We start from the raw sequence: 24960 nt of genomic DNA on the forward strand, positions 1-24960 counted from the left end.
AGGATGTAGATGATTTTTTTTTCCTCACCATGCGGCTTGCGGGATCTTCGCTCTCTGACCAGAGATTGAACCCGGGCCAGGGCAGTGGAAGCATGGAGTCCTAACCACTGGACTGCCAGGGAATCCCCTGGAAAAATTTGTAAAGTCACAAGACTGGAAGCCAAGGGGGTGAATGTAGATAGGGGATGAAGGTCTGAGTCCTATGGCAGGTCATTCTTAAAAGATCAGTGTGAGGAGGAGGAAGACACAATGGAGCTGATGATGGGGTGGGAAGAAACCTAGCAGTGTGTGGTGCCCTGGAAACCAAGTGAGGAGATTGTTCTAAGGAGGGAAAGTGTCAACTGTGGCCACCAGCCCTAGGAAGGTGAAGCTGAGAACTGAATCCTGCCTTCAGCAACAGGTAAGTCCCTGTGACCTGGACAGGAGTCATATCACTGGACTAGGAAAGGCCTGAAAAGAGCAAGTTTAATGGACATTAGAGAAGACCTAAATAAACAGAGAGATACTCCATGTTCATGGATTGGAAGATGGTGATTCTCCACAAACTGGTCTACAGATTCAGTGCAATACCAATCAAACCATGACCGTGATAAGTCACTGTTTTTGGTAGAAATTTACAAGTTGATTCTAAAATTTACATGGAAATGCAAAGGATCTACAGTAACGAAAACAATTTTAAAAAAGAACAAAGTTGGAGTACTACTTGATTTCAAGACTTACTATAAAGCTACAGTAATCAAACTGTGGTCTTAGCTTAAGGGGAGGCATATTGATTAATGAACAGAACAGAGAGTTTGGAAATAGATTCACACTTTCTGCCTCAAATAGTCAACTGATTTTTGACAAAAGCACCAAAGCAATTCAAAGGGGGAAGCAAACAGCATGGAACAACTGCATATACCTATGGAAAACAATGAACTTCAATCTTACCTCATACTACATACAAAAATTAACTCAAAATGTATCACAGACAGAAGTATAGTGCTAAAGGCATCAGTTTTGCTTAAACTGGGATCTCACTGTATAGCCATAAGCCACTGGTCTATAGGATTATTCCTAAAAGATATCTTGTCCTTAAAACAGGACTCCTTTTTTGGCCTTGCTGCATGGCTCTTGTGGGATCTTAGTTCCCCGACCAGGGGAACTTAGTTCTCCGACTAGGGATTGAACCTAGTCCACTGCAATGAAAAGTGCTGAGTCCTAACCACTAACCACTGAGTCCTAACCACTAACCTAGTCCACTGCAATGAAAAGTGCTGAGTCCTAACCACTGGACAGCCAGGGAATTCCCCCCAAACAAGACTTCTGATCCTTCCTTGCCAGTGTCCATGTCCCCAGTGTCCCAGCTGCAGAGAAAGCTGGAGTTCACACAGGGCCCTCCTTCTTCACCTCAGTCCCACTTCCATGTTTATCCATTCTAACTCCAATTTCATCTACCTCTAGATGTGAAGACACCCTCTTTACCCCGGGCCACTGCAATGGCCTGAAGGGGGCTCCCCACTTCCTCTCCTTGCTCCTTGTCCCGCCAGCCCAGTCTCCACCCTGCAGCCAGAGCAGCATGGGATTCTCCTGACTAAAGCCCTCCAACTGCCTCACACTGTGCTCCAGAAAAAACTTGAGATCCTTGCTACTGCCCTGCTTTGCCCAGCTACTGCCGACGTTCCCCTCACAGCCACAGGTGCTGTTCCCATGCTCTTTTCCCTCTTCAGGGTCTTGGCATACAGAGAGGTCGAGCTGAGGCCTCAATCCCAGGAAGGCCCCATGTTATGATCTCATTACACCCTGGGCTTTTCTTCCATTGCACTTAGACTCTCCTATCATGTATTAGCGTGATCAATGTGGGAGACAGTCAGCTGAACTCAAGGACTGTCTGCTCCAAGGGCTGGAACCCTGCCTGTAGGCCTATGACCAGCTCAGTGTCTAGCATGTTGAGGGCGCTTAAGAAATATTACTTGAGTGTATGAGAGAGACCAAAGTCCAGACTCCATTTGCCCATTTCCTGTCCACTACCCAACATGACAAGCTAAGGTTCTGAGAACTTCCAGGTGGCCTGCTTTCAAGGATTCCTCATAACCAACCTGTGGAGGTGAGTGCTGTTATTGTTTGCATTTTACAGGTGAAGAAAAGGAAGTGTGGATGAGTCCAGTAAACTTGCCTGGCGTCCCCCAGCTACTAACAATGGAGTCGGGTTTTCAATTCAGGTCTTTTTGGCTTCAGCCCAAGACCTCGCCTGCTGCTCTATGCTGCAAGGGACTCACCTTGGGCTTGGAAAGGCCCAAAGAGCTTATGATACACACTCAATAGAATCTCTATTATTCTTTCAATCACAAAATTTTTTTTTAAGTATCTAGCAGATATGTGGCAGAGCTGGGCAACACACTAGATGCTGGGTATTCACTAGGGACTAAAATTTACAACATCGTGTCATTTGAGTGAGACAGACAATAAAAGGGGTACACAAGAATTGTGAAAGAAAGGAAAAAGAGGCAGTGATCGGGCTTCCCTGGTGGCGCAGTGGTTGAGAGTCTGCCTGCCGATGCAGGGGTCACGGGTTCGTGCCCCGGTCTGGGAAGATCCCACACGCCGCGGAGCGGCTAGGCCCGTGAGCCATGGCCGCTGAGCCTGCGCGTCCGGAGCCTGTGCTCCGCAACGGGAGAGGCCACAACAGTGAGAGGCCCGCGTACCGCAAAAAAAAAAAAAAAAAAAAAAGAGGCAATGATCAAAAAGGAGGCAAGGCCAGTGGAGGTGATGAGTCAGCTGAGACCTGAAAAATGAGGAAGAGCCGGCCTGAGAGAAGCAGGGGTAGGGACAGTCATGGGCTTTGGGACTTGACCTTGGGGAGCGTCTGTCCAGTTGTGGAGCTAAACGCGACATACACAGACTCGGAGATACTTTGAAAACATAAAGAGACCAAGCCGCCTCCAGGCTCTGGGTCTTCCCACTCGGAACAAGGCTCTCTCCATCACTGCTTTTATATGTCTTGACTCAAATGTCTTCGCAGCGAGGCCTTCCTTAGCTGCCCCATTTAAAACTCCCACGACCCTTCCTGTCTCCATATCAACAAAGTGTATGTTACTTAATTCTCTTGCCCCGCGCCTGCCTCTCCCACTAGACCGTGAGCGCCACAGAGGGTGATATTTTTGTTCGGTTCCGTAGCACCTGAGCCTGGGGCAGGTCAATAGATATCTGCTAATCCAATTAATAGCCCTAGGTAGGTTTTGCAGAAAAGGCAGCCACGGTCGGTGCCCGTTTGGCAAAGCCGGACGGGCACCGTCATCCTCCGACCAGGGATGAAAGCGGTTCCTAAGTCCGCCCTTGGCCCAGGGGTCGGCTCTGCTCATCCCCAGTCCAGCCTGTCCGCCACCTGCCTTCACGCACGACCTTGGGGCCTCACTTACGAGTTTCAGGGTCCCTCGGCCACCCCTTCTCCTCAGACCTCGCTGCCACCCCATCCCCCAACCTCCCCCAGCCACCTCCGCCTCCACAACCGCCGCAGTGCCACCCGCTCTGCGCATGCCCGGCGGCGTGGAGACGCGCGGCGTGCCGAGGACGAAGACCCCCGCGCGCAGGCGCAGGACCGTCCCGCACAGCGTGGGGAGGTGCGTCGGGCGCGCTAGGTCTCTCTGGCCCCACCCACCTTCCCCAACCCACCCTGGGCGGGCGCGCACGCGCGCTAGGAGCGGAAGGGTGGGCGGGCACGCGCAAGAGGCCGGGCCGGCGACGGAAGCGGGAGAGGCTGTCTGTGGTGGGGGGAGGGGAGGTGACGAGTGCGCGCGCAGCGGGGGCGCGGGCGGCGTGGGGGGGCGGCTGAGGCGGGCGCGCGCGCTAGGCTTACCCTCGCTCGGCGGCAGCGGCGGCGCCTTCTTTGTTTCGTGAGGAGAGACGAGACGCTCATTCTGCCCCCGGCCCCGCGCGGAGGGGTGGGGGCGGCGCCGGGAAGGCGACGGCGCCGTCGACTCCCGGTAAGGAACGCGGGTCTCGGAGTGAGCGCGGCGCGGGACTTGGGAGGACGGTTTGAATGGAGCCAGGGCGCTGAGGGTGGAGGGGGCCGCTGGCGCCCGGATTGGGGCCGGGGTACGGCGGCGCCCGAGGGTCAAGAAGCCTGGCCGGCACCGCGCGCGCGGTGAAGGCCAAAGTGCAGCGAGGCCGCGGCGGCTACTGTATCCGCGGGCCGGTTGGGTGGGGGCCCGGGCCAAGTGGAGGCCGCGCGCCCTCCGCGCGCGTTCTCGCCGGGGTCGCAGGACAAAGCTCGCAGCCCCGTCGGCGGGCCAGGGGCCCGGCCCCCATCGGGGCTCCAACAATAGCCAGCCGTCCTGGCTTTTCTGGCTACGTGTAACGGGTCCGACTCGAATGCTGCTTTTTGGCGAGGCTGCGGTCGGAGCTCAGTAGGAAAAAGCCCAGGTGTGTCCAGCGTCGCCTGGACACGAACATTAGCAGCCCCCTTGGGTTAGCCGACCTAAAGTTTTATTATAAAAAATCACGTCATTTTAGATTTTCAAGGAAAGGTAAATAACTCTCCTAAACCCTCGCAAGTAGTGACTTAAGAATGTTTGCCCTGAAGCGGGGGTCGGCAGCAAGTGGGGAAGGACTGGGGAAACTGCCGTTGAAAGCATTGTTTTAGTTTTGCATCCTTTTCCCTTCCTCTCAATTGATTTTCCAGATTAAGGCTTTTATTTAAAACGTGGATCTTTCAGGAGAGGGTGTTTTGTGCCGGTCTTGAAGACACTAGTCTTGATTTTCCCCCCCCGCCCAGTGAATCCTTGGGGAAAGTAGGGAATAAGCGTGAGAGCCACTTCCGAGGAATTTGAAACAAGTTTTCCCTTTTAATTGACAGATCGGATTTGAGTTTGATTCCTGGCGTTGCTGGTCACTTAGCTGTGTGACGTGAGGCAAATAGCTTAATCTCTCTGAATCTCTTAGTGTCCTCGTATGTGAAATGGGAATAATGCCGTAAGTGGAGTTGGTGAAGGCCTGTAAAATGGTTCTTGGCTAGAGGGAAGCACTATTATTGTTGTTCAGTACAATCTCTTCCTTTATTGTTCAATATTTGTTGAGTCCCTACTGGGTGTTCGATGGTTGGAGGTTGGATGCCCTGAGGAGCCTCTCCAGGCCTGTAGGGGAACAGGTGGTAAATGTGGGAACAACTCCCCTTGGCCTATCGTGTGTGAGGAACACAGTGGATGGATGCACAGGGGAGTGAGTGATGGGAACCGGAGATCAGGGAGGCTGTGTGGAAGAGGGGGCCTTTACTCAGGATCAGGGAGGACGTCCAGGCTGTATTTGACCACCCGGGACCAGTCATCGCTCCCCTTTGCTACACTTGCGCATCACCCTGAACCTTTCTTGTGTAGCAGTTACCCCAGTTTGTAATTATACATCTCTTTTTCTCCAAGGGCCATCAGAGCCCTCAGCTGTGTCTACCTGATCTCCAGTGTACCCCGGGCCCAGCACGTAGTAGGTCCTCAGTGAACCTTTGTGGATGAATGAGGAGGGTATGCGGGAGGATTGAGTGAACATGTTTGTGAACTGCTTGGCACACGACTGAAGGGGGATTGTAGGCAATAAATGTTAGTTGCTGTTGCTGGTCTGTTTTTGTTTTTGTTTTTGTTTTTAAACTTTCCAGGCCATTGTTTTCCAAACCTCATTACCCCAACAATGAGGGTGTGTGTGGGGCGGTGGTTAATATGAGGTGGTAGTGTGGAGTGCTAGTTCTGGAATTAGACCTCCTGGATTCACAGCCAGCTCTAAATCCTAGTTTGACCTCAAGCAAGACACTTACCAGTAGGTCCCCCCACTTGTGAAACAGGTATGACAGTGGTACCACCTCAAAGAATTGTTGTGAGGGTTGAAAAGGTAGTATGGGAAGTGACTTAACACGCTGCAGAGCCTGGCATGTAATGAGCCCTCAATTTATTGGAGTTAATATTGTTTATATATGTATGTATTTGTAAATTAACTGTTTAAAAAACTGAAGACATAAGTTAGAGTCATTCTGTATCCCAGAAATCCCAGGTTTGATGTGCCGGTTATATATATTTTTATAAGTTTCTTTAAAATCAATGCATACACAATTATGAAAATAATAAATGTTCTTCTGCATGCCACTTAAAATCATTTTGTGTCCAGCACTTCAGGAGATGTTGATCTTGCAGGTTTTTGAGCTGGGGGTGGTGGTGGGATGACCTCATCAGAGCTTCTGTGTAGGGTAGTGCAGTGCAGTGCAGTGGTCTCCAAACTTCCTGTCAGTGAAAAGCACCCCAACATAAACACGTATTTATTTATATACCTTTGCTACTCCTTGTGGACCCTCAAAACATTGGGAGGTAATCCTAGACCAGCTTCAGGTCCTAACTGTCTATCAGATGTGGGAGAGTGGGAAGGATTAGTTGTATTAGGTGAATATCCCATGAGAACATTCTGCAGGTGAAGAAACTGAGGTCCAGGGATATTTCACCAGGAGTTCTTGGGTCGAACATCCAAGTCTGACTCCTGGCTTGGCCACTTTCCCTCTTGGTGCCTCAAGGCAATGGGGGTGACAGTGCCTGGCACCTTGTAATTCCTCAGACATGACAGCAGATTTTGGCCTGGGCTGTCAGGGCTACCATGGCACAGAGGGCGTTCACATTCACCAGAGACAGAGCACAACGTGAATGGCGCCCCCTGCAGTTGTGCAAGAAGTAGCCCAGCCACGCATTCCCCATTCGTATAGTGAACAAGCGTGCATTGAGTGCCTGCCACGAGCCGGGCACAGCTTGGGGCTGGGGGTTCAGCCGGGAACAGGCAGACAAGGACCTTGTTCTCCTCCGCTCCTACCTGTCTCCTTATTTGCAAAGGGGGACAGTAATAGTACCGAACTTGTAGGATTGCTGCAAGGACTAAACAACAACAAAATGACAGATGACAAACGTTAAGTGCTTAGGACAATGCCTGACACACAAGACTAAACAGTTTGTAGCCGTTGTCATATATTATGATCTCTACAACATCCTAGCGGGTTGAGATACAGAACAGATTTTTGCCCCATTTTAATAGTTCTGTATGTTTTCAAAGTGGTAGCAAAGGAATCAGCTCCTTCATTTTTTCCTTAATAATTTGAAATTGTGTGCTTAAAAAAAAAATTGTGTGCTTTGAAGTTTCACCATACAGCATTGGAAAGAGGGAAGTGTGTCTGGTGGCATGGGTTTTAAAAAATATCAAGTGTTTGTTTTGCATTTCATATATCTCCTCATAACTTGTAACGTTGATTGGAACACTGAAGAGAGAGGGTTTTTTTTGTTTGTTTTGTTTTGTTTTTTGCGATATGCGGGCCTCTCACTGTTGTGGCCTCTCCGTTGCGGAGCACAGGCTCCGGACGCGCAGGCTCAGTGGCCATGGCTCACGGGCCCAGCTGCTCTGCGGCACGTGGAATCTTCCCGAACCGGGGCACAAACCCTTGTCCCCTGCATCGGCAGACGGACTCTCAACCACTGCGCCACCAGGGAAGCCCGAGAGAGGTTTTTTTTTTTAATTAAAATGAAAAGAATATGCAAAACCTACTATAAAAGGGAAGTAACAGCGGCGGGAATATTGGAGGGAGATGTCCGAGGGTGACTATATCAGAACTGAGTTGCTGTTGCTATCACCTTCCAGATGTCATCCCTAAGAAATATTAAGCTCATTGATATGGTCGGTGATATCTTGGAGTTTTCAGTTAGCTGCATGCAAATTTTTCAGGATATGGATTTGATGGGCATGAGAAATTTGGCCTCCACTCATCTTCCTGTGTGGGAAAGGACCTTGCGGGAGGCACCAGGTGTAGCTGGGTCTCTTGGGAGATCATATTTCACAGGGCAGAGGGAAGGAAAGGGATGCATCCAGTTCCCTCAGGGAAGGGGCTTTCTTTAGGAAACAGGTAGCTGGCCCCTTCCTAGAAACCCAGACTGGTTTCCAGGGCTTCGTTTTGGGATTCTGTTACTTTGCTCAAGGGCCATGTCTTCATTTTTGTGTGTGGACACTTGTAACTGGGAACGGTCTGAGTTTCGCTCAGTGTGAAGTTTACCACCCGCAGGAGTGTGATAAAGAGAATGGGCTTTCCCAACGACCTATACTGTATAGCACAGAGGACCGTACTCAGTATTTTGTAATAACGTATAAGGGAAAAGAATCCGAAAAAGAATATGTACACATATTAATGTGCTGTACACGACATTATATATCAACTATTCTTCAATAAAATTAAAAAAAAAAAAAGATGATGGGCTTTAAAATGGCTCCTTGGGGTGGTTTAAGTTCTCCTTTCACTGGCAGGTTGCGCCCTGCTGGTTCAGGAAGCAGGTGGCCGAGTGGCAGTTGCTGCCTCACCTGTTACAGTGAGAGACTTGAGGGGGCAGGGTTTGATGTGCACCACCCCACCTTGCCCCGAAAGTCCCAGTAGAGTGGCACAGTGGGTGTCTCCTTGTCCTGATGGTGACGCTGAAGCACAGGGGGCTCCTCGATGTGCCCTGGGAGCTGCTTCTGGCCCTGATGACCGCAGAGCACACATCGGCCACAGCCTGGACTGCTAGCGCGCTGAGCGCCCTCGTCGGCCTCCTCGGAACACCCCCTGGAGGCTCCTGCCTTTGGAGTGCTTCTCTTTGCTGCACTTTGTGCTCTTCCAGACTCTCCTCCTCCTCCTCCATCTTCTGATTCTCAGCCTGAATCAGTTACTCAGGCATTAGAGTCCGACAGGCTTGAGGTAGGCAGGACTCTATTCTTACGTGATTTGGGGCAAACAACGTAACCTCTCTGAGCGTAAAATCCCCTGTTTCTCCCATAGTCCCCAGTTGGCACCTCAGTCGCCAGTAGTGAACCAAGGGGATGCAAGTTGGGGCTGAAATCCAGCCTGGCTGGGCTTTGCTAAAGTAAGCCTGGTTCCAGGGCTGGTCGCCCCCAAGGAAGGGGCACCCTTTATACTTCAAATGGCATGTGCTAGCTGAGGCCCTGCTGTTCACCTTGGTCATCCCTGTCTCCTCTCGTTCTCTCACATGCATTCCATCTGCTTGTACAGAAAAGTCTTCTAAAACCATCATCAGACCATGTCACTGCCTTACCCAGAACATTCCAGTAGTTTCCCATTGCACCTAGGGTAGACTCTCCAACTTCCTTACCACTGCCCTCGAGGCCTGTGATCTGCCCTCTTTGCCCATCTCTGACCTCATCTGCTGCCACACCCTTCTCGCCTGCTCTCCTCCTTCAGGGTCCCACCCCAGGGCCTTTGCACTTGCTGGTTCCTCCGCCTGTCCATAGCCACTGGCTCCCATTTCACTTCAGGTCTCTGCTCAGATGTGTCCCCATCACTGCCCACCATGATTGGAAATGCACCTCCCATCAGCTTGACTGTTAACCCTGCTACTTTATTCATAGCACTTCCACCCACTACGTGACACTGTGTCTTATTTATTTGTGTGCTTGTTTCTGTCACTCAGTTGTCCGTCCCACCAGGCAGGGACTTTGTTCTCTGCTGCATGGCCAGTGCCTAGAACCCTGTTTAGTGCAGAGTTTGTTCTCCCTAAGTATTTGGGGGTGGCTGGGGCTCTGTCATGAGTGACACTCGGCAGTTATAGGTGCCACGCCTCCCCACCTATTCTTGGCCACACTTGCACTTTGTGCGTCCCTGTCATGGGGCACTTCTTTCCTGCCCTCTCCACGGGTCACGCATCGTGCTCAGTGTTGAATACAGAGCAAGCCCCACAGCAGACCCAGTGGTGGGTCATGATGTCCATCCAGTGGGGCTTGGTCAGGCTTAACAGAGAAAAGGAGGAGAGTCTACCCAAGTTTCACGGGGGGGCAGGGTCAGGACAGAACTGTACAACTTGTCTTGGTTACTTGATGCGTGTTTGTGCTGGGTCACATTGGAGTCTGGGTCATGGTAAAAAGAGTTTGGCAAACACCTGTGTAGATAGGCTAGCGTTTGTGTTCTTGAAGTATAGACAGTTTATCTCCCTGCTGGATTAGAACTTGAGCTCCTCGAGGGCAGAGGGCTGGCCTGGTTGTCTTCATGTCTCCTGCCATGTTATAGATGGGGAGGTACTCTTCAGTGGTTTTCAGATGAATGAAAAACTTAAAAAGGGCAGGGGGGAGGATTCCAATGAATAAAATGATATATAATTCCCAGTGCTAAAAATAGTACTTGGTAGCAATTTGGCATGTGTACCTCTGAGGTAGAACTGAGAAGACATTGTAATTTATCATCGCGACATGGTTTTTTGGTTCTCAAATGCATTCCCTTTTAAATGTAGGGCAAGGTTTTGCTACTTAATTATATTGCAAGGGAAATGCCACAGAACAGCCAGCTTCCCAGGGTCTCAGGAATAAGCCATTTCCACGAGGTCCTTAAAACCACAGGTGCCCCCCGCCCTGCACATCCTTGCAGGTTCGAGGACTAGTGCACCCCACACCGTCAGGTCAGGTGTGGAGGGTTTTCTTAGTCGTGGAGTGTGGCGGGGGTGGGGATGGGGGAGGTGGAAATCTCATTTTGTAGTTTAAATGTGACGGATGGGGCTGGCTCTGCTGAAGCCATCCCGCATGGCCACCTTGTACCGTCTGAGCGCCGGGTCATGACTTGACTGCAGTGTTGCTGCTGCTGAAATGTGTCTTCGAACAAATTTCTCCACGCCCCAAAAAACAAAATAGCAGCCATCCTGGGACCAAACTTAAATATAAAGCTGGTTTTTAGGCAAGATGGAAAAAAAAAAAAAGCCAACCCATGATCTCAGCAAGCAGGTTGCAGAGGGTCCCGATCGCCTGTTGGCAGCCTGTCCTGCCACAGTGGCCGGCCACCACGGTCCTTTTTTATTTCTAAGAGAAACGCTAAGAGTGGTACGAAAGAAGAAACCAGACCTCTGATCCTCAAGCAGGTCTGGTTCCGCATTTGAATGTCAGCATAGTGATTTTGGTGAAGTTGGAAGTGGGTGGAAAATAACACAGTCCCCAGATCCTTTCATCTTCCTCCTTTATTTCCACAAAGGCACTTCCTGGGGCATCTTTTCTGGGTGTTTATTTCCCAGGTATTTTTTCTGATCCAGGGCTTTTTATTTTTTTTCTTTTTCCTTAAAAAGTGTTTTTTAAAAATCTGTTTACAAAAGTAATAGTTAAAACAAACACACAAAGAAAAACTCCAGAAATCTGTGATGTGGAAAGTGTAAGTTCCCCAACAGACACCTCCAGAGAGAGTCGCAGGCAGTTTGGTACATGTTTTCTGGCTTCTGTGCTCGGATTAACGTGCAGAAATTGTTCTTCTTAGCAAAGTAGGGTTTGGGCCAAGCACCCCTAACTTTGACGATGCCTTGTTCCCCTGTTTCATTTTGGACCATCCTCTGTGTCCACGTGTACCGTGTCCCGCATTCATTTTTAATGATGCCTTGACTTGTACAGCATGGACTGTGGGCAGTTCTGGTTGTTCGGCAGTTGGGGGGCTTCTCAGAGAAATTGAGGTGAAATGGCTGAGTACCCTTCCAGACCCTTGGCCCCAGGAACCTGGGAGTCTGTTTTCATCTCACAGCCTCCTGAACTGTCTTTAGTTTTCAGCTTTTTGGTTCTGGCCCTGGAGTATATTTATTTTCTGTCACATGCCTTCGGGCTACCTGCCCAGAATCCCAGGTTCCGTTCCCCGCTCATGGAGCCCCCAAATACACCTGCCCCTCGGGCCACACACATCTCAATGAGGCTCCCAGACACACACGTGCTAGTGGCTTTGCCATTTTGGCCCCTGCATCCCCTTGTCCTTCGCTTTTCTCGCCTGCTTAGGTTCGGGTTGTCTGTCTGGTTTGAGATGGATTTCTGTGTTGTGCAAAGTTGCCCCACCTCTTCCAGCCCAGACACCAAGTGAGTTGTCAGAGAGGGACTTGTTGCGGGAGTCCAGGCAGCACCAGAAAGCCACCTGAAACCCCCTGAGGCAGCCTTGAGGGTGACCTAGGGGACCCAAGGGCTTTGCTGGAAATGCCAGATCTTTATAGTTTCCTGTATGAGGAGGGCAGGGGTGTTTGGTGATGAGGGAAGAAGGAGTTTGGAGAGAGGGGTGTTCCTTGCCCTCAGATCTTACCTCTCTTCTGAAATTCCTGGCTGAATTTGTCTGGCCCCCGCTGGGTAGGAGCACATTGGTATCCCGTCCCACACCCTCTCTGGCTCTCAGCAGGGCCAGGCCCAGCCCCGCACCTCAGGAAGGGCTGGCTTGATGATGGCTAAGAACAGCTCCTTTGTGCAGTGGGAGCTAAAAAGGTAAGGGAGAGTTTGTAGCCCAAATCCTATTCATTGACTGTCAGGCTGGACTGCGGTCACTTTTGACAGCTGGTCCTCATTTGCACCAAGGCTGTGCTGGCGTTCAGGTAGCTGCTGCTCCTCCAGGTCAGCAGAGCTGCCTTGTGCAACCTCTACTTCCCGAGGAGGGAAGTGAGCCTGTTGTCCTGAGTGCCGTGCGTCCGGAGCGCTAATGGCTGATTTCACCAGCAGCGTGGTAGCACTTGCTGCTGGTATGTGCCTGGTGTTTGTTAGGTTGTGTGACACAGCTAGCGACCCCTGAGGGAGGGACTGGTCTCAGCTCTAGTCTGCAGAGAGGAAACAGGCTCAGGGAGTCCGGTGTTGTGCCATTGGCAGGTGGCAGAGTCCACGCTCAGAGTCTGAGGTCTACTATGGCCTTGGGCTTGTGACTCCAGCTCTTCCATTGACCCACTGGGTGGCCTGGGAGCCTCAGGGACCCTTCTGTCTGGTAGTCCTTCCTCGTAGGGTGGTGGGGCAGGCTCAGTGAGGAAATAAATTCCTGTCCTTATTACCTAATGGGACCACTCCTTTCCCTCCCCTCTCTGACTGGATCTTACCTCCCTGCACTTTCTTTGTGACTGATTAGTCCTCAATAATTGTAAGCCACTAGGAGGCAGGAACAAGTCACAATCCCCCTGGACTTTAAAATATTCCTTCCCTTTCTCTATCTCCATGATCTTGAGGTAGTAAAGTGTCACAGTACTTCTGACACCAAACGTGGGTTTTCCACACCAACCAATTCTGCAGGTTCCTGTGGACACCAACAGGGTGTCCTACAGTTCAATTCAATTCTGACACTAACTACCCAGAGTTGGTGCAGACCTCACAGGTTAAGGGTTCAGTCCCACAAGACTGCCCCCCACTTCAGATGCCAGTTGCAAGTAGTGGGTCCCAAGGTTATCCACACTTCTGTCCAACTTGGTTACAAACATGGATTCCCATGACCCCCTCATAAGGTTTGATAATTTGCTGTAACAACTCACAAAACTCAAGAAGACACTTATGTTTACCAGTTTATAAAGGATACGGATGAACAGCCAGAAGAAGAGATACATAGGGTGAGGTCTGGAAAGGTCCGGAGCACAGGAGCTTCTGTCCCCATGAAGTTGGGGTACACCACCCTCTTGGCACGTGGATGTGTTCACCAACCCAGAAGCTCTCTGAATGCCATAGTTTAGGGGTTTTGTGGTGCTTCATCACGTAACCATGATCGATTAACTCAATCTCCAGCCCCTCTCCCCTCACCGGAGGATGGGGTGGGGTGGGGGTGAAGGTTCTAAGCTTCTAGCCATGGTTTGATCTTTCTGACGACCAGCCCCCATCCTGAAGCCATCCAGGAGCCCACCTAGAGTAGCCTCATTAGAGCAAAGGACACTTCTATCACGGAGGAAATTCTAAGGGATTTTGGAGCTCTGTGTAAGATGCTCTTATCACCCCTATCACTTAGGAAATTACACAGGTTTTAGGAACTCTGTCAGGAACTGAAGGCAGAGACCAAATATATTATTTCTTATTGTCACAGGTAGACAAAGATTTCTTAAACAGGACCCCAAAACCATTGACCATAAAAGAACAGACTTGATACATTGAACATCATTAAAATTAAGAACTTCTCTTCATCTCTGGGAGACAGTAATAGCAATTACACATCCCCAATAAAATGTTAGTGAAAGCTTAGAGCCTGTACAAAAGTGGATCTCTTGGTGGCCAGTGAGCATATGGAAAGGTGCAACACTATTAGTCACAAGGGAAATGCAAATTAAAACTGGAATAAGGTACGATTATACACTCACCAGAACGGTTACAATTAAAAAGACTGACAGCACCAAGAGTTGATTTAGAGGAGCTGGAACGCTCACCCAGCTGCTGCAGGGAGGGCAGTGTATGTGATTGTCATGCTGATTTGGAAAACTGACAGTATCTGCCAAGGTAAAGTTATGCCTCCCTCATGACCAGCAGTTCCCCTCCTGGACACACAAGGAAAACGAGTGCCCACGTCCACCAAATGACATTGTTCACAGCAGCTTTATGTGTGCTAAAACCTGGGAGCACAACATCCGGGAACAGGAGAATTGACAATAGCATCCAACTGCATGGATGCCCCTCCCAGACCTAGCGACGAGCATAAGTGAACTATATGACCCTCTTTTCTTTTCTTTCTCCTCTTTTTTCTTGGCCATGCTGCACGGCATGTGGGATCTTAGTTCTCTGACCAGAGATCAGACTCGCACCCCCTGCAAAGGAAGTGCAGAGTCCTAACCACTGGACCGCCAGGGAAGTCCCTGACCCTGTTTTCAGATTGAGTTCAGTAACAGGCAAAACTAACCTACAGTGAGAAAGTCAGAACAGGAGTTTCACCGGCAAAGGCCCCTTCTGAAATGTTGGAAGTGCTGTGTCTGATCTAGGATTCATCCAGCTGTATACCTACGATCAGGGCACTTTAGGTATGCCAGAACTCAAGATGCCCCTCCTCAGTACTACACCAAGCACCTGAGAGCCGCTCCCCAGTTCCATTTTTCTGTTCTCTCCACCGCCATGCTGTAGGACTGCCCTCCTGTGTCCACACGTGGCACAAGCACCAGCCCCTGGTGGGGCTTTTGATGGAACCCTACCTGCTTTGCCGCTCAGGATGGTTTTGCATTGTGTCTGCACTTTTTGGATCTCCTTTACTGTCGTTTCCACGTGTGTCTGAGCTTTCAAGTCCAGAAACGAGTTTGCTGACGGTGGCTCCGAGCAGTTACCTGTTTCATTGCAACCTGACCCTTCAGAGGTGGCAGCTTCTGAAGGAAATGCAATTTAAAAAGGGTTTTGTGAAAGCCCATGCTTCTTGAAGGCGAAGGTTGCCATACTCGGGCATGAAAGTCTTTTTCGCTGCCCTCCTGTGTCTTTGGTGAGCTGCTTTGTGTCGCCGATGACATTAGTGGTGCTGTGAGAGGAGGCAGTTAATTCCTAGAGGGACCTTGGGAAGAGCTGTCTTTCCAGAGGCACATCGGTTCGTCTGTCTTTAGATAGGAGGTGGTGTGGATTTTATTTTGCTGTCAGTTTCAGTTGGCTTGACTTCGAGTGGAGACCTCCAGGTGAGAAAGAAACCATGAGCTGCCAGGTGCCACAGGTTCCTTAAGGAGGTGCAGGACTATTGTCCCTCTTCCCGCCTCAGCAGTGCTCTGTGGACCCGAAGAGAGGGCCTGTGGACACAAAGGGCCCAGAAGGGAGCCCCGAGGAGCCATCGTCCTCAGTCCAGCCATGGCCACATCCATATCACTCGGCTGCCCACTTGGGAAGTGTGACTGCTGGTGCATCCACCCTGTAGACAAACCCCTGGACCAGAGGTTTCCAACTCTAGAATCAGCATTTTAGCAAACGAGATACAGGGCACAGACCACTGTCACGTGGCAGGGCAAACAGCATCCTGTTTGTGCGACAGAATGTGTGAATATTCACATGGAGCTGAATCAGGTCAAATTTCTTCTTTTAATTGAGGTATAGTTGATTTACAATATTATATTAGTTTCAGATGTACGATGTGATTCAAACGTTTTTGTACATTATACTCCATTTAAAGTTATCATAAAATATTGGCTGTATTCCCTATGCTGTACAATATATCCTTATAGATTATTCATTTTATACATAGTAGTTTGTACCTCCTCATCCTCTACTGCCATTTTGCCCCTCCCTCTCCTGTCTCCCCACTGGTCACCATTAGTTCTCTATATCTGTGAGTCTGTTTCTGTTTTGTTATATTCATTTGTTTTATTTTTAGATTCCATATATAAATGACAACAGAGTATTTGTCTTTCTCTGACGTATTTGACTAAGCATTATACCCTTCAGGTCCATCCATGTTGCAAATGGCAATATTTCATTCTTTTATTATGGCTGAGTAATATTCTATTGTATATATATGTGTGTATCTATATACATAGATACACACATACCACATCTTTATCCATTCATCTGTGGCTGGATACTTAGGTTGCTTCCATATCTTGGCTACTGTAAATAATACTGCTATGAACATTTGGGTGCATGTGTCTTTTCTGCATATATTCTTGTCTCCTTTGTTGTAGATTAATTGACCATAAATGTGTGGATTTATTTCTGGGCTCTCTATTGTGTTCCATTGATCTGTGTCTGTTTCTGTGCCAGTGCCATACTCGTTTGATTACTCTGGCTTTGTAGTATAGTCTGAAGTCAGGGAGCATGATACCTCCAGCCCTGTTCTTCTTTCTCAGGATTGCTTTGGTAATTCAGGGCCTTTTGTGTTTCCCTACAAATTTTAGAATTATTTGTTCTAGTTCTGTAAAAAATGCCGTGGGTATCTTGATAGGGATTACACTGAATCTGTAGATTGCCTTGGGTAATTTGGTCATTTTAACAACACTGATTCTTCCAATCCATGAACACCGTGTAACTTTCCATCTGTTTGTGTTTCTTCAGTTTCTTTCATCAGAGTTTTAGAATTTTCTGAGTACAGGTCTTTTTGAATCAGGTCAGGTTTTGCTTCCAAATGAATTTGGCTCGAATTTATTTTTTTTTTAAGTTTGATTTTTTTCCTTGAGCGTGTTGGGTTTTGGATTTATGTGGAAGGGATTGTGAGCACATGTCAGTTCTCCAGCACTCCTGTTAGGTGTATTTAAGGTCCAGCACTGAGGCTTCTTGAGCTTTGGAGGAGATCAGGGATGCCGGGAGGATGGAGGAGTGTTTTCTCATATGGTCAGGCATGTTCACCAGCAGGCAGGGGTGACAGCTGCTGGTCCTGGCTCTGCCAAGATTTCTGACCCTCTCTATTCCAGTTATTTAGTCATGAAACTGGACTGAAGAAGTTCGGGCTTTTGATCTGTTATCCAGGAAGATATACCCCCACCTTTCAAACGAAGACTTTTTTTTTTTTTTTGAATCAAGAGAATTAAAAATGTTCCTGTACTTTTTCAAGATTTATCCTTAGAATCAGGAGAGCCCAGTAGAGCTTAGGGGCAAAAAGATTCATTCCCCAAACCAAAAAGTCCACAGAAACAAAAGTAGATTTGTGGCATGCCAACAAGAGAGGGGCTTTTGATAATTAATAAGGACCTACTTTAGAGCACAGGGAACTCTACTCAGTACTCTGTAATGGCCTATATGGGGAAAAAATCTAAAAAACAGTGGGTATATGTATATGCACAACTGATTCACTTTGCTGTACAGCAGCAAGTAACACGACATTGTAAATCATCTATACTCCAGTTTAAAAAAAAAAAGAAGAGGGGCTTTTAAATAACTCAGGATGCATCAGGACCAGGGAACTTGGTGGAACTGCTAGAATTTGTGTCTTGAAGACTGTTAAATGATGAAAAGGTCGTAGGTATGATTCTCTGAAGAGAAAGCTGGCCTAGAATGTGCTGAGTAATTCTGTAGAGCGAGTGTCTGTGTGTGGAATAGCCTCGAAGGAGAAGCACTCTGGAGTGTGGCCGGGTCCCAGCGGGAGCACCAGTCAGCTGTCCATCCTGAGAGGGCTCCATCGTCACAGCTCTGGGGGTCTCTGGGGAGCTGCAGCCCTCTCTCCCCACACGTACCCCCTCACCCCACCCTGCTGGGCGGGAGGGGTAAGGAGGGCAGGGCTGCTTCTTGATCTCTGCAGGGCCAGCAAGCACTTCACCTCTGTGTCTGGTAGGACGGTGGGTAATTTTAAGTTTCTGTATTTTTATGTTTTCCAGATTTCAGCACTGAGAATGTATTACTCCTTACAGTCATAGAACTTACAGTCATGACAGATTGAGGGTTCCCTGAAAACTGAACCCTTACTGTAGGGAGCACTTATAAAATGTATCAGCTCACAGACCAATCGTAGCAGTCATAACTTACCAACGTCACTGGATATTTTGTTACCTGAGTTTTGGATCTTGTGGAGGCTTGGGGTCATAGTTCCGGGCCTCAATTTTTAGTTTACAGCACTTGAATATCACTTTTGAAGTATTTGACGTATCAGAGTGCCATTAGTTCTGTAATATTTCTCTTTTAAAGAGCCCACTTTTAAAACTTAAATTCATGTATTTTAAAGGAAACTTGGTCTCACTGCCTTAAGTGGAAACCAGCATTACTTGCTATGAATATGTGTTTTAGTTGAATTAACGAAGGTCCCGTCAGATGCTGTTGCCAGCAAAGGCTTTGAGCCTTAGTCACGTTCTTCTTTTTTCTTAAATAGGAAGATGAGCAAGTGTTGGAGTGATGTGAAGGGTGTGTCAGCACTGCCCTGAGACGTCCTCTCTGTTGTAATCAGAAAGATACCAGGGGAAGTGAGGCAGTATCACCTGGTGTCCCCACCTCCTGAGTCCCACCCCTTCCTCGGGGGACTTTGATCTGATTTTGGGTGCCTGATGTATCACCTCCTCGGAGAGGAATGGAGGAGAAAGGACTGGGGCACTGGGGGTGCCCGTCCAAGGCGCCAGCTCCCTGTCAGATGGGTGCTCTGACATGACTGTGTGTGATCGTCCTTGACCTGCCCTGACCCACCCAGCCGATGGCTGTGACCCCCACGCTGACTGGGACTTTCTTCCAGCAGGAGACCACTGTCCGCAGCTCCCGTGAAGATGTCCACTCCAGACCCACCCCTGGGCGGAACTCCTCGGCCAGGCCCTTCCCCGGGCCCGGGCCCCTCCCCTGGAGCTATGTTGGGCCCTAGCCCAGGTCCCTCACCCGGCTCCGCCCACAGCATGATGGGGCCCAGCCCAGGGCCTCCCTCAGCAGGACACCCCATCCCGACCCAGGGGCCTGGAGGGTACCCTCAGGACAACATGCACCAGATGCACAAGGTAGGGAGCCCTGGGCCTGCTGCCCCACCAGCTGGGTCCGCACGATCAGAGACGGGAGGGGAGCAGCAGCACACCCTGGCCTCCACTGTGGGCCGGCAGCCACCCCACCCAGTGTCTCTCACACCCGTCGTTTTAGTAGTGAATTAAGAATGTCCAAATCCTAAAAGATGGCTTACAGCCCATGGTTTCCCCCACTCAGGCTGCTCGGCTCACCCGGGTAACTCACGGAGCACAGCAGCAGGTGCCCTTTGTCCCCACTTGATCCTGTACTCGGGTGCCATTGTCTTCACTACGTACCTGAGTTGATCAGTGGTGCTTTTGCCAGTGAGATGAAAAAAAACCTCTTTTAACACAAATGGTTGCCCTCTCTCTTTGCATTCCTGGGCGGTGGTTGAAGGAAATGAGGAAATACCCTCTTATGGATAGTATTTTGCCCATTTTGCAGACGAGGAAGTAAGGTCTCAGAGAGATGGTCACTCAGTGAGTTGGTGGCAGAGCCATCTCACCCCTCCGGCCCTCCCAACCCCTCAGGCATGTGCCACATCGCTGACCTCCCACACAGCGCAGTGACCCCTTCCCCTCCCTGCCCTCCCCATCCCCCATATATTTCTGTCAACTTCGATACAGTATCTGTCTTGTCACTTCCCTCTTGGGAAGCTGTTGGTGATCTGCCCCCATCCCCCCACCCCCCGCACACACGCTGACTGAGGCCAGCTTCTCCTCTAGCACCATCTCCTTTTCCCTCTCTGACCATCTTGTTTCTTCCTCCTGGACACTTGACCCATGTTTGTCAGACGCCTGCCATGTGTCTGGCCTAGGAGCTGAGGTCCAGTGGTGCCCTTCACCTGCCTGCACAGAGCTCCTGCTCTGGGGGAGGCGAGCCCATCAGTCAGCTCCACCAGCCCAGGGAAGAAGCAGAGCGTGGGCCCCACCCAGGGTTCTGCTCAGCATCCCGAGGGCCCCCTGCTTCTTCTGCTTGTGAAGCTGGCCCTCGTGCTCCTGGCCCGGTGCCCTCTCATCCTCCTCTCCCGGCACACACTGAGCTGTAGCTGACTTTGCTGGGCCAGCTATTAGACCGGAGAGCTGGATGTTTGCATTAACTGGGCCCACAGAGGGCCTGGAAGGGTCTCGGAAAATGTCCCCTTTCCCAGCCATTCCGTAGGGGGAGTGCTCAGTGCTGAGCATCAGGAGGGAAAATGTGTGTTTCTGTCCCACCAGGATCTGATCGAGCCTCCGCGGAGGGGCAGAACGATGCTGCAGACAGCCTCCCTCCCAGCTAGCAGGTGGGAGGCCAATCTCGGATCAGTGAGGACATTTGACATACTGTTACCATACTTCATGGGCAGGAGTTACTGCCCGTCTCTCTGATTTACAGTCTCCCAGGCAAGAGGGTCCCCCATCCAAAGACTTGTGGTCACAAGGTCATCTTGTGACGATAAACAGGGAGCTTGGTATCCCAGCTAAAACTGCTCCTGACCGGGAGCTATGTGTGTCCTTTCCTTGTGAGATTTTGGCTGTCTGAAACTGTGTCCTCACCCTCTCCCTGATGTCCTAGTCCAGCTGTCCCCTTGCCTCTAGACCACCAATCTGCAGGTTCCCTGGGTGGCATTATTTCATGCACCTGCCTTGACACCCAAGTAGATGTTAGGACCATGTCTTGGACCTAAGCCACTTGGTCATGTTGGTGGTTCAGTAAATGCCATGGCGACTTTGGATGGGCATTGTTAGTGATATTGAAGTCCTCTCATTCAGCGCCTTTCTGTGCAGCCTCTTCCCTTCCCGCCTTGCTGATCCTGCCCTGTTGTCCACTCTTGTAGCCAATGGAGTCCATGCACGAGAAGGGCATGTCGGACGACCCCCGCTACAACCAGATGAAGGGGATGGGGATGCGGTCGGGGGGCCATGCCGGGATGGGGCCCCCGCCAAGTCCCATGGACCAGCACTCCCAAGGTATGGTTTCCTTTCTTTTCTTTCTTCATGTTTGTTGCCCTCTGGAAGTCCCGAGGTCATTTTCCTAATTGGATCACCCATGCATGGATTCAGAGGACCTAGGGCAGTTGAGCCTCATGGGAGACCCTGCCACAGAGGGCTGTTTAGCTTGGGCTTGTCTGGTGCCCTGTTCAGGGCGTCTTTTCTTATAGCAGCCCCAGGAGAGCGGATACTGGTGGGACAGAACTGTGTTCAGCGCTGGGTGTCAGACAAGCCCTGGGCAGGATGGGCTCCTCGGGATAGCCACTCTGGTGCCACCCAACGCAGACTCCTGGGATTTCCCTGACGGTCCAGTGGTTAGGACTTGGTGCTTCCACTGCCGGGGCGCTGGGTTCGATCCCTGGTCGGGGAACTAAGATCCCGCAAGCCACATGGCACAGCCGAAAAATAAAAAAAGAAGAAGAAATGCAGACTCCTGGGCTCTGCCCTGCTCCAGACCTGCTGAGTCAGAATCTCAGGAGGGGGCCGGGGCTCAGCTTTAACAAGCCCTACAGGTACTTTTCTGAACAGGGAAGTTTGAGAAGTGATGGGGTACATGGCTTCCTGTCACGGGGTGGGAAGCTCAGGGGCTCCGCAGGTAACGGAAGTGAGAGGAGTGGGCCTGGCCAAGCCGAGGGGCAGGGGGTCAGGCCCAGAGAAAGCCCAGATCTGTGTGACATCTCAGCTTTAATCATTGGCAGGTTACTGAAAGATGGGCCGAACCAAACCAGCTGTGCAGGCTGCCAACCAAGCTGCGAGCGTGTGCCCTCTGGGTGCCTCTTGTTTGAATCATGAGAACGAAACCTCAGGGTAGAGGCCCGTGTAATCACGAGAACGAAATCTCAGGGTAGGGGTCCGTGTAATCACGAGAACGAAATCTCAGGGTAGGGGCCAGTGTAAGCAGGCAAGGGTTCCCGTCTCTGCCTTAAAAATTACTGGACATGTGCTGCCGAGTGACCGCTCGGATCCACGTTTCCCCGCAGGTTACCCCTCGCCTCTGGGTGGCTCCGAGCACGCCTCCAGTCCGGTTCCAGCCAGCGGCCCGGCCTCAGGCCCGCAGATGTCGTCCGGGCCTGGAGGCGCCCCGCTGGATGGTGCTGACCCCCAGGCTTTGGGGCAGCAGAACCGGGGCCCGACCCCCTTTAACCAGAACCAGCTGCACCAGCTCAGAGCTCAGATCATGGCCTACAAGATGCTGGCCCGGGGGCAGCCCCTCCCTGACCACCTGCAGATGGCGGTGCAGGGGAAGCGGCCGATGCCCGGGATGCAGCAGCAGATGCCAACACTACCTCCACCCTCTGTGTCCGCAACAGGACCTGGCCCCGGGCCCGGGCCCGGCCCCGGTCCTGGACCAGCACCTCCAAATTACAGCAGGCCTCACGGTAAGGCCCATGGCCCTCAGGGTAGGGAGGGGTCTCAGAGCAAACTGACAGGAGTGTGAGCATCAGTGTTGGGCAGATCTGGACTCTGCCGCCCATCAGCTTCCCCGACAGCAGGGTTGCTGTCGTGATAAATGTTGTTTCTCCAGCTGCCCCCTTTCTCCCCTGGTGCCCACAGTGAGGGGCTTGTTGTTGGGTGTGTCCCCTGGAGCCAGGGCTGCCCAGGGAGGCAGGTGCAGGGAGAAACACAGGACGCGTTTTATCCTCTTGTCCGTTTCTCCCTGCATGCAGGTATGGGAGGGCCCAACATGCCCCCTCCAGGACCCTCAGGTGTGCCCCCCGGGATGCCCGGCCAGCCCCCTGGAGGGCCTCCCAAGCCCTGGCCTGAAGGTAAGTTCCCTCTGTTCTGGTGACACGTGTGTGCCCTGACTCCCATGTCAAGTTTGCATCATGCAGACCCTGAGATGAGCCCGGTCAGAGAGAGGCAGGCAGGATGGCAGGGCAGCTCGGGGTTCTGTCTCCCCTGTGTTCTGTGTAAAATGTAGTTAGTACTTATTTGAAGGTCACATCTGTTAGGTCAAAGCAGTGGATAAAATGGACTCATTCCCCATCCTCACAGGCCCTGAGGTTCAGTGATGGGCATTGAAGGGCTAATCGCTTAAATAGGATTCCGTTGGAGCTGGGGTGGATGAAAGGCAGGCAACTGCTGCTCCTGTGAGGCCACAGCATAGCAAGATCACACCCAGACTCGGCACTTGGACCAGTAGGGGGCTTTGGGGAAGGGGCCTGCAGGCTGAGATCTGGAGGAGGAAGAGGAAGCGAGCCCCATGGGCGAGGAGTGGTGTGGCAGTGAGAGGTGGGGGTTACGGGGAGCTGCCCAGGCCTTGTCAGCCTTGGGGACGAGTTAGACCCCAGGGCAGTAAACGCCCAGCAGGCTTGTCATCTTCACCTGGAATGGACTCGGAATGCAATGCTGTGTCCTGCTTCTTGACTCCCCCCAGGACCCATGGCGAATGCTGCTGCCCCCACAAGCACACCTCAGAAGCTCATCCCCCCGCAGCCAACGGGTCGCCCCTCGCCTGCGCCCCCCGCCGTCCCTCCTGCTGCCTCCCCCGTGATGCCGCCCCAGACACAGTCGCCAGGGCAGCCGGCCCAGCCCGCCCCCATGGTGCCGCTGCACCAGAAGCAGAGCCGCATCACCCCCATCCAGAAGCCGCGGGGCCTGGACCCCGTGGAGATCCTGCAGGAGCGGGAGTACAGGTGAGGGTGCTGCCGCCCCCCCCGCCCCCCCCCAGGTCACGCGTTGTTGTGGTTCACACTTCTAAAGGCCTTTGGGGTATGCAGCCAGAGATCACCCTCCTGCCTCTGTCCCCAGCCTCCCAGTTCTCTGGGTCAGTGTGTATCCTTCCAGAGAAATCCAGTATGTATACAGGCAGATGGGTACAAGTGGCTGTGTGGTCCCCAAATGGTACCTGACATGTGCACTGTTCCTCCCTTAGCAAAATATCTTAGGGATCATCCCCTATTTGTACAAAATAAGCTCTTCTTTTTTCTGGACACATTCTGCCTGGTGGCTCTACTGTGACTTATTTAGCCAGTGTCTTACCCGGAGGGACGTTTAGGTGGTCTCTAATCGTTCGGTAAAACGATGCCGTAGTAACTACACTTGCATATTTCTCAATTCACATGTGTGCATTTATGTCAGAATAAATTTGTGAACACGGCATAGTTCAGGTGCAGGGGATTTACGTGCACGTGGAAATTTCATCAGTTCTGCAAAACTGCCCTCCATGGAGATTGTATGTGTTGGAGTGAAAGTGCTGTTTCACCTCTCCAACATAAGTGTATTATCCAACTTTTGGCTCATCCGCACTCAAAAAGCCACCTGGCAAGCTTTGCGGTGGATGTTCCTCAAACATAAGTAGTTGTTGGTCGCTTTGCCAAGGCCTCCTGAGCGCCGGGCGCTGTGTGAAATGCCTGGTGCACAGTAGGTCTGTATCACCCTGTCCCACACTGCTGGGGGCACCTGAGATTCACTCCCTGAGCACCTTGTGCTCCCCTGTTTCTCCACTGCATTTATAACCTGTTCAGGGCTGGCCTCCCTTGGTAAATGTCAGCTCCCTTAGGGGAGGGGGCTGTGCCTTGTTCACCGTAAATCCCCAGCTGCATCAGTAAATCTGTGCCAGTGACTGTCTCCGGAGTGCATCTCCAGCTGTGACGTGCCCTGGAGCTCCAGCCCCTGTACCCAGGCACCTCCCCGCCTGCTCCATCTGGACGGCTTAAAGATGGCCTGTCCAGATGGCCTTATGCCCCCCAGTTTTCCCTTCTCTCTCTGTACTCATGCAGCAGCTGAATGGACCATGGACCCTTCGGCTCCTTGACCCTCGCTTGTACTCCCTCATCCTTGGTGTCTGGTGAACTCTCTCAGCTCCCTTCCCCCAATGCTGTTCACCCTGCCATCTGGTCTACACCTGCTCCCTGGCCTCCCTGCTCCCATCCTTCCCTGTGCAGTGTTTCCCACACAGCAGTTTGAATTCTCTTTTTACAGT

General features: G+C 51.2%; 1 protein-coding gene across 3 annotated transcripts in view; it reads left to right on the forward strand.

The window, feature by feature from the left end:
• The first annotated feature begins 3806 nt into the window (after positions 1 to 3806).
• The window catches only part of SMARCA4 (SWI/SNF related BAF chromatin remodeling complex subunit ATPase 4), an 87475-nt gene continuing 66321 nt past the window's right edge, over positions 3807 to 24960 (forward strand). The window contains exons 1-6 of one of the 3 annotated variants that reach the window (XM_082837032.1): positions 3807 to 3962; positions 18812 to 19064; positions 20882 to 21014; positions 22016 to 22414; positions 22703 to 22801; positions 23413 to 23671. In XM_082837032.1, coding sequence (XP_082693158.1) covers positions 18843 to 19064; positions 20882 to 21014; positions 22016 to 22414; positions 22703 to 22801; positions 23413 to 23671 — 1112 coding nt within the window. In that variant the 5' untranslated portion in view covers positions 3807 to 3962; positions 18812 to 18842. The remainder of the gene's footprint in view (positions 3963 to 18811; positions 19065 to 20881; positions 21015 to 22015; positions 22415 to 22702; positions 22802 to 23412; positions 23672 to 24960) is intronic. The other 2 variants (XM_082837031.1, XM_082837033.1) reach the window with 2 other exon arrangements.

This window comes from Leucopleurus acutus (genome assembly GCF_964270905.1).
Source record: "Leucopleurus acutus genome assembly, chromosome: 3".
Taxonomy (NCBI): Eukaryota; Metazoa; Chordata; class Mammalia; order Artiodactyla; family Delphinidae; genus Leucopleurus; species Leucopleurus acutus.